The sequence below is a fragment of the Martes martes genome (assembly GCF_963455335.1).
Source record: "Martes martes genome assembly, chromosome: 12".
NCBI classification, from domain to species: Eukaryota; Metazoa; Chordata; class Mammalia; order Carnivora; family Mustelidae; genus Martes; species Martes martes.
In genome coordinates this window covers 47,181,752-47,197,605 of record NC_137900.1, presented here as the reverse complement: position 1 = coordinate 47,197,605, position 15,854 = coordinate 47,181,752, and the positions used below count along the sequence as shown (strand labels likewise).

At 38.6% G+C, this 15,854-nt stretch overlaps 1 protein-coding gene across 1 annotated transcript in view; it reads right to left on the bottom strand.

Moving 5' to 3' along the window:
- Positions 1 to 15,854, bottom strand: part of DENND4C (DENN domain containing 4C) — a 136,792-nt gene that overhangs the window by 32,281 nt on the left and 88,657 nt on the right. Inside the window, exons 17-22 of the mRNA XM_080819876.1 lie at positions 14,055 to 14,261; positions 10,003 to 10,131; positions 9,667 to 9,811; positions 9,245 to 9,391; positions 3,373 to 3,495; positions 2,215 to 2,361 (exon numbers count right to left, since the gene is read on the bottom strand). Coding sequence (XP_080676002.1) covers positions 2,215 to 2,361; positions 3,373 to 3,495; positions 9,245 to 9,391; positions 9,667 to 9,811; positions 10,003 to 10,131; positions 14,055 to 14,261 — 898 coding nt within the window. The remainder of the gene's footprint in view (positions 1 to 2,214; positions 2,362 to 3,372; positions 3,496 to 9,244; positions 9,392 to 9,666; positions 9,812 to 10,002; positions 10,132 to 14,054; positions 14,262 to 15,854) is intronic.

Sequence of the window (15,854 nt, the reverse complement as noted above, 5' to 3'; positions counted from 1 at the left end):
TGCCTCTCACCCTCTACACACACACTTTAAAAATGAGGCAACATATGCTGCAGATACCTATACTGTTCACCAAGATCTATTGCATTTACCAAATACAGATCTATAAATACATCTTACAGCTGCAAAGCTCTACATTCCATTTAAGAAATATATTTCGTGTTAAATAACTAACCTAAAAAGACAAAATCTCGTCCCTTCTGGCTTTCATATATCTAATTCAACAAATATTTGCTAGGAATCTACTCCACACAAAGTAAATTCATAATCATGGAGGAATTATATATTTGCTAAAATCAAAGCCTTACTGCTCCAAAGTAAAATAATTCCCCAAAGTAGAAGAATCCAGAGTGGAGTCCTTAGACTTGGCAAATTCCAAGAAAGCTGATAAAATCTGCATAGCTCCAAATTTTTCAGATATGTTCATTCCCTCAACAAATACTCAAATGTCTACTAGCATTTACCATATAACGTGCTAGAAATATAAAGGCAAATGAAACAGACATGATCCCAGACCTCTCTCTGAGTTCAGTCCTGTTTGATCAAGTGGAACAAAATTATGCCAGTGGCTGTAGGGGGAAGCAAGTAGTTTTTGTTTGTTTATCTGTTTGTTGTTATTGTTTTTAGGGTTTTTGTTTCTTTGTGTAGTTTTTATTTAAATTCCAGTTAGTTAACATACAGCATAATACTAGTTTCAGGTGTAGAACTTAGTGATGCAATTTTTTCCCATTCCAAGACCAAAAGCTATTTCCTATTTGAATCATTACCAGAACTCAAGTCTACCCATTCCTATTTAGGATTCTCATTTGTTTTTTAAAAGGCACAGTGACCTAGGAGATTTGAGGGAAAAGTTCTTTAATAAAGTCTTCTATTTAAAACTTCCAGGTTAATTTCTAGGTTCTTTTTAAGCTTCCAAATTGGTCCCAAATAATAATCATAATCATACCAATTAAACAGAATAAGCACTTAGAGATATTTCACAGCTTTTAGGAGAATTAAATTAGCCTGTTTTACACCTCCAAAATTTGTGCCTGCTTTGCGAACCTTTACCAGTATGTGAGAAACAGATCTTAGCAAATTTACTGGTTCTCACAGTATTTCCAGGAATTCAGTGGCACATTTTTTTCAATTCTAAAATAAATCTGACCCTTGATATATTGGCAAAAGCCCCACTACTCCCACTTCCTTTCTTATTAGAATAAATCTTCCCACATCAAGACATGACATGGACACAGGATTAGTAAAGAGGGAGGGAAGCACACCAGACCCCAGATCTTGTCCATGTCAATATTCTGAGAAGATTATAATCCTCTGACGAAGAAAACTTTGTCTTCCTCCTTTTTCTTTTTTAAACCTGCTAGCAACAGGTTTGGAAAATAGGATACACAACATACATATTAATTATTTTTTCAAAACTTTTGCTCTACCTCTTGAATACTACCTGCCCCCCAAAACAAACAAACAAAATGAATTTGGTATCAGTGAATCTAAAAGAAGGAGAGACTTCGGAATAAGGAGTATTCCTACATGAATTTAGGAAGCTGAGCAAATTAATTTCTGTAAGTCATATAATAGATACACTTAAGACAGCTGACTTTAGAGAAGTGAATTATAGTTACTACTAAAAAAGGGCAAGAAACACAAGGCCGATCTCTTTGGCCTTTGAAATCACAGACTTAGATGCACGCTTGGAGGGTACTCAGTAGGCCTAAAACACAACTGAAAGGAGTGAACTGAAATTCAAGGGAGTCAGAGGCAAGAGAGTTATTCATTATAAATACTTAATCACAAATAAGTGGCTCAGGGGGCCTCTAACAACTGGCCAAATTAGAGACACACTGGTATTTTTCCACAATACAGCACAGTGATATCAATCTTTTCCTTCCACTGCCTTTCCACCGCCACACAAAAGCCACCCTGGAATTCAATAACATTAGTGTCCCTCTGTTCTTCATGAGTATAGGAGGCCCTCTCATCATCTACCCCGAGAAAGAGGCCCAAACTAAGAAGAGGCACCACAACAAACAAAGGTACTCCCAATAACAACTAAGCACAATAAATACCCCTCCTTTGAGACACTATTTTAAATAACAACTTCTTAACCCATGGGAAGGATTCAAACTTCTGGCTCTTTAGCATGATCAACACAATTAAGTCATCAAATAATGTCATTAAAAACTATTTTAAATATTTGGCCAGCAATCTGTGAAGACTCACCAGTGCTGCTCCTCCTGCCACTGAGGTCAAATATCCCGGACGGAACTTTCACAATACTGCCACCCCATGCGGGAGGCTCGGTGGGACTCTGTGGCTCCGCACCACCTTGGGAATGTTTTGCCCCAACAGCAGAGACATCACACACTTCTGAGGATAAAAGTATTTGGATGTTATTCCTACTTTTACTAAAACTGAACAGAAAACATATATTGATTTTAATATTTTTAAAAATATTTTTCCCCAAGTGGGAGTGAAGAGATGACTATTTTATGACTAATTAATTTATCGTGTCTCATTTACTTTATGCCAAAAATGTTGCCAGTACTGATGCAAATAAATGCTTTATTTTAGCATCAATAACCCTAACTTGAGCATTCCTGTGAGTAAATTAAAGGTTTTGGCCTCCATTTATAATCCCTTCGCTTACAAAGTAGGAGAAAGGCTTGCTTGCTTCTGCTAACTATAGAGCATCAATTAAGTAAGATCATTAAAGAAAGTGTCCTTTTGTGTAAAAGGATAGGAAGAACATCTTGTTACCACAAAGCCAGAAAATTCTTCCACATTTCCATAAAATGATTAATATAAATCATATGTACCTCAATGAGTCTCATAAAAAAAAAAAAGGACAGGAAAACCTTGGACACGGTATCTAACCTACCAATGAAAAATACCTACTTAGATATTTGAAGGACTTCCATCAAAGAGCATTTTGAAATAAATCAAGCACTGGAACACAAGCTTGATGACTCAAAGTTTAGCCCTGGTTCTATCACAAAATAGCTCTTTGCCTTTGACAAATACCTCAGTGGACTGCACTGTCCTACAAACTGAGGGCTGACCTACCGTCTCTAAAGATCTCTTAAATTCTTAAACTCAGAAACCACTCATTCTCTCTCCATACATCATATTACATAGGATTTTATAAGCCCAGACCCTGTATTTCTTTTTCGAAATTATCATCAGAATTATTACATCAGACTTAATCAGTACAGGGGCGCCTGGCTGGCTCATCCAGAAGAGCATGCGACTCCTGATCTCAGGGCTGTGAGTTCAAGCCCCACGCTGGGTGTAGAGATTCTTAAAAAATAAGAAAATAAACTTAAAAAGAATTAGTAACAGTATTTTTCTAGGAAGAGCAAGTAAATACCAGTACTTCACCTTCTGTGTGCACTTCCGTTTTAGATATCACGTCTCTTGCTGCTTGTTCTTCAGGCATGTGAATTTCTGCATCATCCTTCCTAAGTTCATCCTTAGACCCATAGCCTTGGTCAGACTGACCGCCTGTCGAGAAAGAATCAAGCTTACAAGTGGAAGCTTTCATCCTCGCACAGACCAGCTATAAAATGTCAGAAGAAACCTGCACTGATTACGATTTAAACTCATGAAGAAGGAAGACAAGAAAGCCCACGAAGCACGCAGGACACAGTAAACAGAAGGTCAGCAGCCAAGAGCAGGAAGAAGAGGAGCACCGAAGGCTGAAAATGGAAGCACTGAACCTCGGCTTCCTCATCCACAGATTAACAGATCTGGACAAGATGTTCTGGAAGTCTCTTTTGGAGTACGTACAGAATGCTACCTTTTGTGAAAGAAAGAAGAGGAAATAAAACAAGCATGTATCTGTTTACTTTTGCAAAAAGAAATACAGAAATAACATACCAGAAAACAACACAACTGGTTAACTGCAAGGGGTGGGGGGAAATAGGATGGAAGGGATAAAGAGAGAGGACACGCCTCTAAATATGGCTTATTGTGTTGTATTTTTATTTTTAGAAATGCATCCATTTTTACATATTCAAAAAAATTAAATCAACAAAACTGGGAGGAAGGTGGTGACTAAAACTGAATGTGAACAGGAACAAATGGGACCAACTGTATTTCACAAGAATAACCATACTGAAAGGATGGGGAACGGGGTGGGGCAGGGAGAGGACTAATACAAGAAACTTTTCAACATATTATTTTGAGTATATACCCTAAACCTGGGGAAGGGAGGTGGTGACAGACAAATCCTAAACTCCTTAGAAAGTCTGTTTCTCTCAGAATAACAGATGTAGCAATTCTGAAATTATTTTAAATATACTGCAAGACTGAGCAAATGAGTAAACATCACGATGGTTACTGGAAGCCAAGATACTTACTGCGGAAGAAGAGAGATTTTTAAAAAATGAAATGAAGGAAGACAAAGAAAAACCTGTAGGGTTGATATGAAAATGGGAATATTTCTAGGGGTGCCTGGGTGGCTCAGCTGGTTAAGCATCTGACGCTCAGTTTTGGCCCAGGTCATGATCTCAGGTCTTGAGATCAAGCCCTGTGTTGGGTTCTGCACTCAACAGGGAGTCTGCTTGGGATTCTCTCACCCTCTCCCTCTGCCCCTCCCCACCCTCAAATAAATAAATAAATCTTTAAAAGAAAAGAAAATGGAGGTATTTCCAAAACATACATACATATTTTCTTTTTTTCTCCTCATATATACATATTTTCCAGCTCTGCTGAAAAATTCTAAAAGCAGTAATAACCTGTAGTGTAAGCATACCTAGAGCCCAGATCTTGGCTTCTAGAATCTACAGCCCATTGAAAGGAACCTGGGATCCTTGAATAAATGGCTGATATCAGATCTCTGGCAGGAAAGCTACAAGAATGAGCCAGGAACATTTTGTTGTACAAGAAAGGAAGTGTTTATTTTTTTGTTTTGTTTTGGTTTTTTTTTTTAAGATTTTATTTATTTATTTGACAGAGAGAGATCACAAGCAGGCAGAGAGGCAGGCAGAGAGAGAGAGGAAGGGAAGCAGGCTCCCTGCTGAGCTGAGAGCCCGATGTGGGGCTCGATCCCAGGACCCTGGGATCATGACCTGAGCTGAAGGCAGAGGCTTTAACCCACTGAGCCGTCCAGGTGCCCCAGAAAGGAAGTGTTTAAAAACATACTCAGGATATGTCTGAGTAAAATTATTAAACCAAAAGACATAGGATACCATCCTATAAATCTGGATGGAGGACAGAGTTGGCAAATCACTACTTTTTTTTTTTTTAATTTTATTTATTTATTTGTCAGAGAGAGAGTGGGAGAGAGAGTGAGCGAGCACAGGCAGAGGCAGAGGGAGAAGCAGGCTCCCGCCAAGCAAGGAGCCCGATGCAGGACTCGATCCCAGGACGCCGGGACCATGACCTGAGCCGAAGGCAGCTGCTTAAACAACTGAGCCACCCAGGCGTCCCTTTTTTTTTTTTTTTAAAGATTTATTTATTTGAGAGAGAGCAAGCGAGTACAGTGGGAGGGTTCTGAGGGAGAGGAGAATTTCAAGCAGACTCCACACTGAGCTCAGAGCCCCACACAGGACTTCATCTCAGGATCCTGAGATCATGATGTGAGCAGAAATCAGAGTCAGATGCTCAACCAACTGAGCTGCTCAGGTGCCTCAATATCACTACTTTATAGTGAAGACCAGTTAAGGCAAGAATCATCAATGGATGCTAAATTTAAAAGAGAAAGCGTGATGAGAAGGAGGGTATTACTGCACAGTCTCAGAGTCTCTTTCCAGACGGCTCACATCTGCAGGGGCGATCATGATAATGAGGAGGAACCGAATACTAAGACCAGGTGATCAAAATGAGTATCACCAATGAGAGGTAGGCAGACACTGTGCACCCCGGGAGGGACAATTACTTCTGCAACAGAGACATGAATGTACAGCCCAAGCTAACCACAAGGGAACATCACACAAACTCAAACTAAGGAACATTCCACAAAGTAAGTGAATTCTTCAGAAAGGTCAAAAGACAGAGAAAGGGTAAGGAACTGTGCCCGGTTAAAGGAGACCAAAGAGAGGGAGCTAGAGTCCCACAAAGGACATTAGAGCAATTGACAACACTGGAATGCAGCCTACAGATTAAAGTAGTGTATCGGTATCTGTCTGAATGTGGTTGACTATACTATGGTTTTATCAGAGAAAAACACCACTAAGGTATTTAAAAGGTAGAAGGGCAAGATGTATGCAACCTGCTGCCACAGGACTCAGAGAAAGAATGTACATGTGTGTACAGAAAGAAAATGATAAAGCAAACAGGGCAAACTAAGAATGACTCTGGATAGAAATTATTCAAGTGTTCTCTGCACTATACTAGCAACATTTTCATAAATTTGAAATAATTTCAAAATGAAGTTTTAAACAAGTCTATTTGACTTTCAAGTTCTGTCATTTAAAATGGAAACAAAGACTGAAGACTAAACTAGGACTAACTGAAACAAAGATCCTAGAGAATCCTTATAGAGGATGTTAGTGAAAATGAAACAGGAGCATGTGGCTGACCCTTGAACACCGGCCCTCCCACCCCGCACAAGCAAAGATCCAGGCATAACAGTTCACTTCCCCAAACTGAACTATAACCGTCTACTGTTCATGGCAGCCTTACCGATAACATAAGCAATTGATTAACACATATCCTGTATTCTGTGATTATATACTGTATTCTTATAGTAAAGGAAGCTAGAGAAAAGAAAACATTAAAAAGTCCTCAAGTATTGTAATAGTGCTGTGCGGTGACTATGGTGAGCACACCATAGAGAGAAGTTGAATCCCCATGTTGTAGTCCGGACACTAATGTAACATCATATATAAACCATACTCAAATTTAAATTTAAAGAAAGGGGGGGACAAAAATCATAAAGAAGAGAAAATACATATACAGTACTGGATTTATTGGGGGGGGGAACTGGCATAGAAGTGGACCCATGCCATTCAAACCCATGTTGTTCAAGAGTTAACTGTAGTGCCTTCTACCTTCTGCTGCATGTTATACTGCCAAACTTTGGGTCTGCAATAGAAAAAAAGAACTAAACGTCTTTACATACCCCTCGTTAGAATGATTAATTTGTCAGGTTTTTATTGGCCTCTCAGAAAGTCTGGTAAGGCATGATGTGCCATAAAATGGATACCAGGCTGGGAACTAAGCAGACCATTAAATCAAGATATGCCCCCCAACAAGCTAAGTGACTCTATCAGGTACCGAGTGGAAAGGTTCTACAACAGAAGCCCTAAAGAAAGAGTAACCTAAGCACTTTGGTTGGAAGTCTCCAAAAGTATCAAATGATATCACCAGAAACTCTACAAGGACACACAATCACTGTAAATTCAGCAACAAGGCTTCAGCCATTTGAAATGTAACTTTAAAGATACATATGGAGGGGCACCTGAGTGGCTCAGTGGGTTAAAGCCTCTGCCTTCGGCTCAGGTCATGATCCCAGAGTCCTGGGATCAAGCCCCACATCGGGCTCTCTGCTCTGCAAGGAACCTGCTTCCACCTCTCTCTCTCTCTGCCTGCCTCTCTGCCTACTTGTGATCTCTATCTGTCAAATAAATAAATAAAATCTTTAAAAAAAAAAAAGATACATATGGAAAAGGGACCTGAAGTTTCTGCCCCAACTACTAGAATCTTTATGCTCATTACCCAGAATTACTAGGAGATTGTTTTTTTTGTTTTTTTACTAAAGGAGGTAAGTTTAGAAGACTAAGGACAGGATTTATTACTACTTTTAAAATTATAATTATTCAGTGAAATGGCTTCATATCACAAAATTATTCCCTTGGGTTTTCTTTTTTTCATAAATGAAGTCCATTTCTTCATAAAAGTTTCTGTAAGTTTTAGGAACAAATACAGGACGAAATAAAGTAAAATGACTTTAAAATTAAAGTCATATAAAAATTCCTACTGCTGAAAGTTAGTGAATTTACAAACAAGATTGTAACTTAGAGCTCTATGTTGACTTTCGATGATTTATACATGCTTCTGTAATTATGGGGTAATTTTTAGCACAAGAACTTTAGCAAAGCAGTTTTAGCAAGCAAAACCATCCCAACAGCTGGAACACTAAAACATTTAATCTCCATAAAACTAGTGGATACAATGATGCTACAAACAAACCCCAAAGGAAGAATTATAGCAAGGCATGGTGTATTTTCAAATAAGACAACAAATACGCTTTGCAAAATGACAGAGTAATGTTAGCTAGATATTTTCAGTGGTACATACAGGATTACACTTATCTGAAGAGGAAGAAGTCAAGAAAACTGAAATTGCTTTCTACCTATAACAATACTTTCAGCACAACAAAAGGTCTCTCCCCCACCCTTGCACGTCAGCAAAATTTAACCTAATAAACGGGAAATTACCTGAAGTGGTTAACATTCAAGGGTAGAATTAATGCACACGCGTATCCATAGCTTCACGTCATACAAGTCTGTCTGCACCCCACACCATGACAGCCAAGGACAAATGCAGCACCAAGAAACAGCACAGAGCAAAAAGCAGAGCAACAAAGAGCAGAAAAAAGGAAACTTCAGTCATTGAGACAAGTTCATCAGATGAAGCACAGGAATCAGACTTAGGATTCTTTTTAAAGAAAAGCTTGAGATATTAACAATAACAACAACAAAAAAGAAAAACAACACAAAAAGAGGGATGTGCAACACACACATATTTGCTCCAGGTGCTAGCGGAATAACGCATATTTCTAACTTGGGAGGACAGAGGGGACGCCCAGAGCTTTGTATGTAAAAGGAGCTTCAGAAGGTTCTCGGATTTTAAAAAGTGTCATTGAAAAGAATGACCATATGAAGAGAATACTCTTTCTCATAGTGTGTGACTTATTTTCTTCCCTCTTTAATATTCATAATCTCAAATTCTTAATATTTTCCACTTAATGAAAAAGAGATCTGCAATTTGTATCACTAAATTCAAGTCCCTCAGTTCATCATTCCTACAGTTGTATCGTGTACCTTCGCAAACTAATGATGAACAAATACAAAGGAGCACCGTGCTGGAGCCTTCTGCACAGCACTCCAAAGTTAATTTCTTGTATTTTAGGAAATAAAAAGAAGGGATCTACAATCAGAGGTGTAATTTCTTCCCTTATTTATATAAAGTATTTTTAAAGTACTCATTGCACAAACTCTTAAGAAAGGAAGGTAAAAGCTTTTTAAAAAGGTAAAGACTTTACAGGAGAGTAAGTGAAGGGTTAGTAAAATCCAGATTTTAGTACCTGTGCTAAAGTGATTATCAGTGGAATCAAGCCTGATTAAATCTCTGACGAAGACTGTGTGCTCCCCACTGTTAGCATCATTAGAACTATCCACGCTACCGTGGCTCACCGTGTCCCCATCACTTCCACCTGTGGCATTCGGAGGAGCTAAAGATAAGGACAACAGCAGTTCAATAACTCATGCACTGACCATTTCTGAAACGAAACACGAATGCCCCACAATTCATTTGCAGTTGCAGAACACTTTCTAAATTTGTGGGGGCAAAATAATTTGGGACAAATGTAATCTCTATCTTTAGTTGTATATGAAAACATCAACCAGAATTTCATTTATGTTTTCTATTTCATACAATTAAACACTCATATGCCTATATAAATCTTATGGTTCAGCAATAGAGTATCTTTCCAACCACGTGTATTACCTGATAGTGAGGAGACCTGTGACTTTGGCACGGTCTTTTTAAGCGGCTGCCTAAATTGTGCCAAGCCACGTACCACATTCCGTACCTTCGTCCATAAGAAGATACCACTGCGGGTACTGCTAGGCCACGGGCTCTCCAAAACTACCTACAGGTAAAATAACCGTTGAAAATAAAGATTGTTAGGAATACTTTATTTTTTTAAAGAAATATATACACATAAAATACATAAGTCACTATAGCTTAAAACTCTAAAAGAAGTTTGATGAATAGTAAAACGTACAAAAATGTATCAATCTTAGTAAGCAGCACAGGTTGTCCAATGTCGATCCCACTTACCTTATTATAATAACCATAAGTAATAGCATTTGGCTTTATCTTAGCAGTTTTCATTTCAAATAAGACTCTCACTGCTAAAACAGGGTGACCCCAAAGTCCACAGAGCTGCATGACTACTCGATAGCACACCTAACAGAAAAGAACATCAAAGCATGAGCAGTTGGTTAGTCAGTCTGTGGCTTATAGAAATGTTTAAATTACTCAATTCTTCTCAAAGGCATTAAGTACTATTTTATCCTTTGTTCTCTCTATATTTTACAAATCTATTCATTAATGAAAACACCTGCCTCAACTGTATCACGTAAGACCGACATGCACGTGTGCCATTTGTTTCAGCAAAGTTTACACAAAGAGAATGACTATTATTCCCCATAATTTGAGAAGAAATTAATTTTTTAAATCTAGTATGATTAAAATAACTCTCTCCCAAATCAGGCTCTATATTCTGTGCCAAAGAAATTAAAGACAACATCTCCCGGATGCCTATGTAACAAAAAAGATTTTGTAAATCCACGTCTTAGGAAAGTATGAGAAGAAACTTGAGGGGCGCTGGGGTGGCTCAGTCAGTTAAACATCTGCCTTCGCGATCCCAGAGTCTTGGGTCTGAGCCTGGACTGCTCAGCTCTCTGCTTCTCCCTCTTCTCCTTCCCCTGCTTGTGCGCACATGCTTGCTCTCTCAAATAATATTATTAGCAAAGGCTTTTCTAAGAATATGTGTTTACGGAGGAGGGCTTGATCTGATCACAAGAGGACAAGTGAAGTTGGAAGACGAAGTCCGAATCTCACACATCAAAGACAGTAGAGAGCATGGAGAATAAATGGGTACCGCAAGGGCTCTGGGCGAAGAGGTGAGCCTGCTGTCAGGAGGAGTGCCGGAGCGGCCACAGACTCTCGGACAGCATAGTCTGGGAATAAGGAAATGCACAGACAGAAGATACTCTTCTTGGGACTTGTCAAATGTGTTCTGTTTATGACAGAGTTGGTTAACAAAAAGGTACTGTAAAGCCAAGTTGCTCTCAACTAAAGGGGAAAGTAAAAAGATTTCAGAAAGGATATTTTAGTCAAGAGAACAGAAGAAATGAAATAGAAAAAGAGACATGAAGAGGCCAAGGGTTAAAAAGATGAGTATCTGGAAGCCAGAAATGGAGACTGTAATTTAGAAACAGGAGGTCAGAAACTGAGAGGAACCGGTATAAATGACTACATGAATCCGGGAAACTGAAGGAACTCATAAGATGTGTGAAGGGAGGAAAGAGAATGTAGCACACAAGGGTTCTTCAAGTATCTGAAGAGATGTGACATGAAAGAGGGAATAAACAGTCTGTGCAATGCCCAAAAAGCCACAGGGAGGTGAAACTGAGCTCAAAAGGAAACACAAACACTTCTTGAACATTAGACCCAATTCAAGCATAGGCAAGATCTCACATGCTACAGACTTTTTTTTTTTTAAAGATTTTATTTATTTATTTGACAGACATCAGAAGTAGGCAGAGAGGCAGGCAGAGAGAGAGGGGAAAGCAGGCTCCCCGCAGAGCAAAGAACCCGATGCAGGGTTCAATCTCAAGACCCGGGGATCATGACCTGAGCTGAAGGCAGAGGCTTAACCCACTGAGCCACCCAGGAGGCCCCAAATATGCATTCTTAAGTTTTAAAATAAGTATTTCTTTCTTCCAGTTGTGGAGATGTAATGACTTCAGGAGACTAAAAATCTGTCAAAATAACTCATTAGAAGTAGGAGTACAACAAATTAAGCTCCAAATTTTAAGCTTCCTATCAGTTTTATTAGGGAAATAGTCTAAAAAATTTTTTTAGCTTACTGGTCATAACTGCTGTGTGTTAGAAATGAGAGAACATAATTCCTTGTACCAAAGACTACCAATGAACTTTAATACCTACAGAGGAAAATACTTTTCAGGAAATTTATGATATGTACTATGAACTTATAACTTATCAAACAAACTTAATGAAGCACTGTGCTTTGAATTTAGAGTACAATAACATCCTTCATAGAGCATACTTGAAAACATTTTAAAAATATTTCACAGAGCACACTTAAGAACACTTTAAAGAATATCTTATGCCTTTTACAAGTTAAAACACATCTTTTTTTTTTCAAGTTAAAACACATCTTAAAACACATCTCAGAAGACTAAATAACTCTATTAGAACAAATTTTTTTTAAACATTAAAATGCATAAGGTACAAAACAGATTCTGATCAAGTACTTTTAATTTCCAAATAGTTTCATAAACATCAGATAAAAGCAATGTAATCAAATATGAGAATAGATATTTTAGGACTTGTTTTGTGATTTTATTTTTGAAGCTTTCATAACATACAGTTAATACTTAGAGAAAATGAGTTTTAGTGTCCCCACAAGCATTATCAAATCTTCATATTATATGTGTATATTCACTTAAGATCTTTTTTTATTTTAAGAAAAAATATTAGCGCTGAAGCCTATAATGCGCCCCTCTTCAACCCCATTTCTCTTCTATCCCTGTGCTTTCCCTTCAGAGACCCATTATTCTGAGTTTTTATTTCAACTTCATTTTAAGTTCTAACCTGATTCTAAAGATCATTTATAGTTATTTTAACACCAAAAGTTATTTTTAAGAGGGAAAACTAGCAAAGACAAAGGCTAAATAAGTTGTCCAGTTTCCTCAACGATTAATGGGACAGTATCACTACCTATCTCTTAGGATGGCTCTGAAGCTTAAGACAGAGAGTGCCTGTAAAACCTTTAGCATATCAGTCACTGAGTGCTCACCTTCCACTGTAAGCCAGGTACTATTCTAGGCGCACTATACATCAGCAGATTTAACCCTCAAGTTAAACTTATAAAGATGGTACCAACTATAATTATCTACATCAGTGGGGCAATTCTGACCTCCAGGGACAGTTGGCAATGTATGCAGACATATCTGAATGCTGCGTAGAAGGGGGACTGCTCCTGGCATTAGTCAGGCCAGGAATGTTAGAGAGGCCAGGGATGCAGCTAAACATCCTACAATGGACAGGACAGGCCCACGACAGAGGATTATGTGGGCCGAAACATCAACAGTGCCAAGGTTGAGAAGTCTGGATCAACATTTTTAGATACATTATCTGAAATACATACAGGTTATATAACTCATCCTAGGACACAGGGCCTAAGTGGAGAGCCACTTACTAACAGCCTATTCCCTATTTGCTTCCTAATAAAGTTGTATCAAGAATAAAATGAGGGGCACCTGGGTGGCTCAGTGGGTTAAGCCTCTGCCTTCAGCTCAGGTCATGATCTCAGAGTCCTGAGATCGAGCCCCGCATCAGGCTCTCTGCTCGGCAGGGAGCCTGCTTCCCCCTCTCTCTCTGCCTGCCTCTCTGCCTATTTGTGATCTCTCTCTCTGCCAAATAAATAAAATCTTTTAAAAAATTAAAAAAAATTAAAAAATTAAAAGAATAAAATGAAGTAGGGGCGCCTGGGTGGTTCATTCGGTTAAGCATCTGACTCTTGATGTAAGCTCAGGTCGTGGTCTCAGAGTTGTGAGAGGGACCTGGGCGTGGAGCCTGCTTAAGATTCTCTCTCTCCCTCTCCCTCTGCCCCTTCCCACTCTCAAGAAAAAAAAAGAATAAAATGAAATCAATATTATTTTCTATTTATCAAGTGCAAACTATCTGACCTAACTAAGGCAGTCTCTGCTTCATTCCAAAGCAGTAATTTTTAAATAAATATATTTAAATATAAATTCATATATAAATTTATATATATTATTTTATATTTGTAATATTTGTATTTATTGTATTTTATATTTATATATTTAGTATTTATTATATATTATATATTTATTATATTACATTATAAGTTATATTATTATAAAATAAATAAGTATATTTAAAAATAAACGATAAGTATTAGCTCCATGGAACAGAGCTTTATTAATTATTTTATTAACCTTTCCTGCTTAATGAAAATACCTGAGAACACTTTAAAGCAACTGAGACCTAAATTCCCTTGGAAATACAAAAATAAAATGTATCCTAGTAATGGTAACTCGGTTTGTTATAATCACCTCATCGAGCGGATCCACGTCTGTTTTCCGCATCTTAATGAGAACATCATACGCCTGCTGCAGTGCTCTGACCTTAGGGTGAGAAACTCTCACGTGGGCTGGGAGACAGATAAACCACAAGCTGTAACAGTGACTGAAGAGGCACTTGGCCCACTGTGGTGGATTTGTGTAACATCGCTTTGCCAATTTATGAGCTGTTCTTATCTCCTAGGAAGAGAATAAATAACATATTACAGCATTTGGGACACCTGGCTGGCTCAGTCAGGACAGCATGCAACTCTTGATCTCTAGTTCATGAGTTCAAGCCCCACAATGAAAGTAGAGATTACTTACAAAAAGAAAATTAAGGGAAAAAAAACAAGGTATTTATTAAAATCCACTAGGGTGGGGATAAAAGTGAGAAGGAAAAGAGAGAGAGGAATGTAATATAAAATCTGACTCTAACATTAAGCATTTCGCAGTTTACTTTCATGAGTGGCTTCCCACTTAGTGCCATGTAGGGCCTTCAACATTCATCTCCAGAAGCACTTTATCCTGTGCTGTAACTATTTACTGGCAAGCACGTTTCCCAATAGACTACAAATCCCTTAGAAATAGGGATCATTCATATTTATATAATGGCTAATTAGTTGCCCCTCACATAGAAGGCACTCATATGCTTGATGGATAAAAGGGTTTAAACCAGGGCGCCTGGGTGCCTCAGTGGGTTAAAGCCTCTGCCTTCGGCTCCGGTCATGATCCCAGGGTCCTGGGATCGAGCCCCGCATCGGGCTCTCTGCTCAGCGGGGAGCCTGCTTCCTCCTCTCTCTCTGCCTACTTGTGATCTCTGCCTGTCAAATAAATAAATAAAATTTTAAAAAAAGGGGGGGTTTAAACCATTTAGAGCTTGTCAGTCCATTGATGGCATTCTTGAAATGTGATAGTCTTTCCACCTTTCTCCCTGCCGAAAATGTTTAAGATCCCATAGGCTATTTCCTGCCAAGATTTCCACTCTATCCTCCCTCACCAATCTTTAATTCTTTCACTGACTGATTGCTTAAAAAGATAATATGCCATTGCAGGCAACAGTGTGATCAAGATCACAGACTTTCTTACCCCACAGACCGGTAGTTGTATTTTCTACCTCTGATTCTCATTCTCATTTAAGTGGAAAAGAGGTATCAAAACCACCTGCAGAGCTTTAATCAAACTATATACCCCATGGGGCACGCAGGTGGCTCAATCGGTTGAGCACCTGGCTCAGGTCATGAAGTCAGGGTTGTGAAATCCAGCTCCACGTTGAGCTCCATGGCTCAGCAAGGAGCCTGCTTGAGATTCTCTCTCTCTCCCCTCCCCTGCTTCTGCGCATGCTCATGCTCTCTCCCTCTCCCTCTCGGACAAACAAATAACTCTTTTAAAAAAAAAACAAAAAACCCAGAAACTATATATACTCTTAGAAACCACAGAACCTTCCAGGTACGTCAGACTACCACTGTGTGCCTTGCACTAAAGATTCCTCTGCTGGGATGTGTTCTAAATAAAAATGTCCTGGCCCTTCATTTTTCTTATGGGCTCTATTTCCATTACACTCAGAAGATATATTTGAAAATATAGTCACCTGTTTTTCTAAGATGGGAACATTCTTTTCTTTTCTAGCTAGCCTGGGGGACAAAAGTTCTGGTGAATAGGAGCTTTAAAGATTTAGTAACCAAATTCTCCCATTGTAAAAACTGGCTTTTATTAAGCCGGTAATAGCAAAATACATATATGCTAATTTCCCTTCCAACATTGAGAGAAATGTGTACTATCTGAAATTAAGGA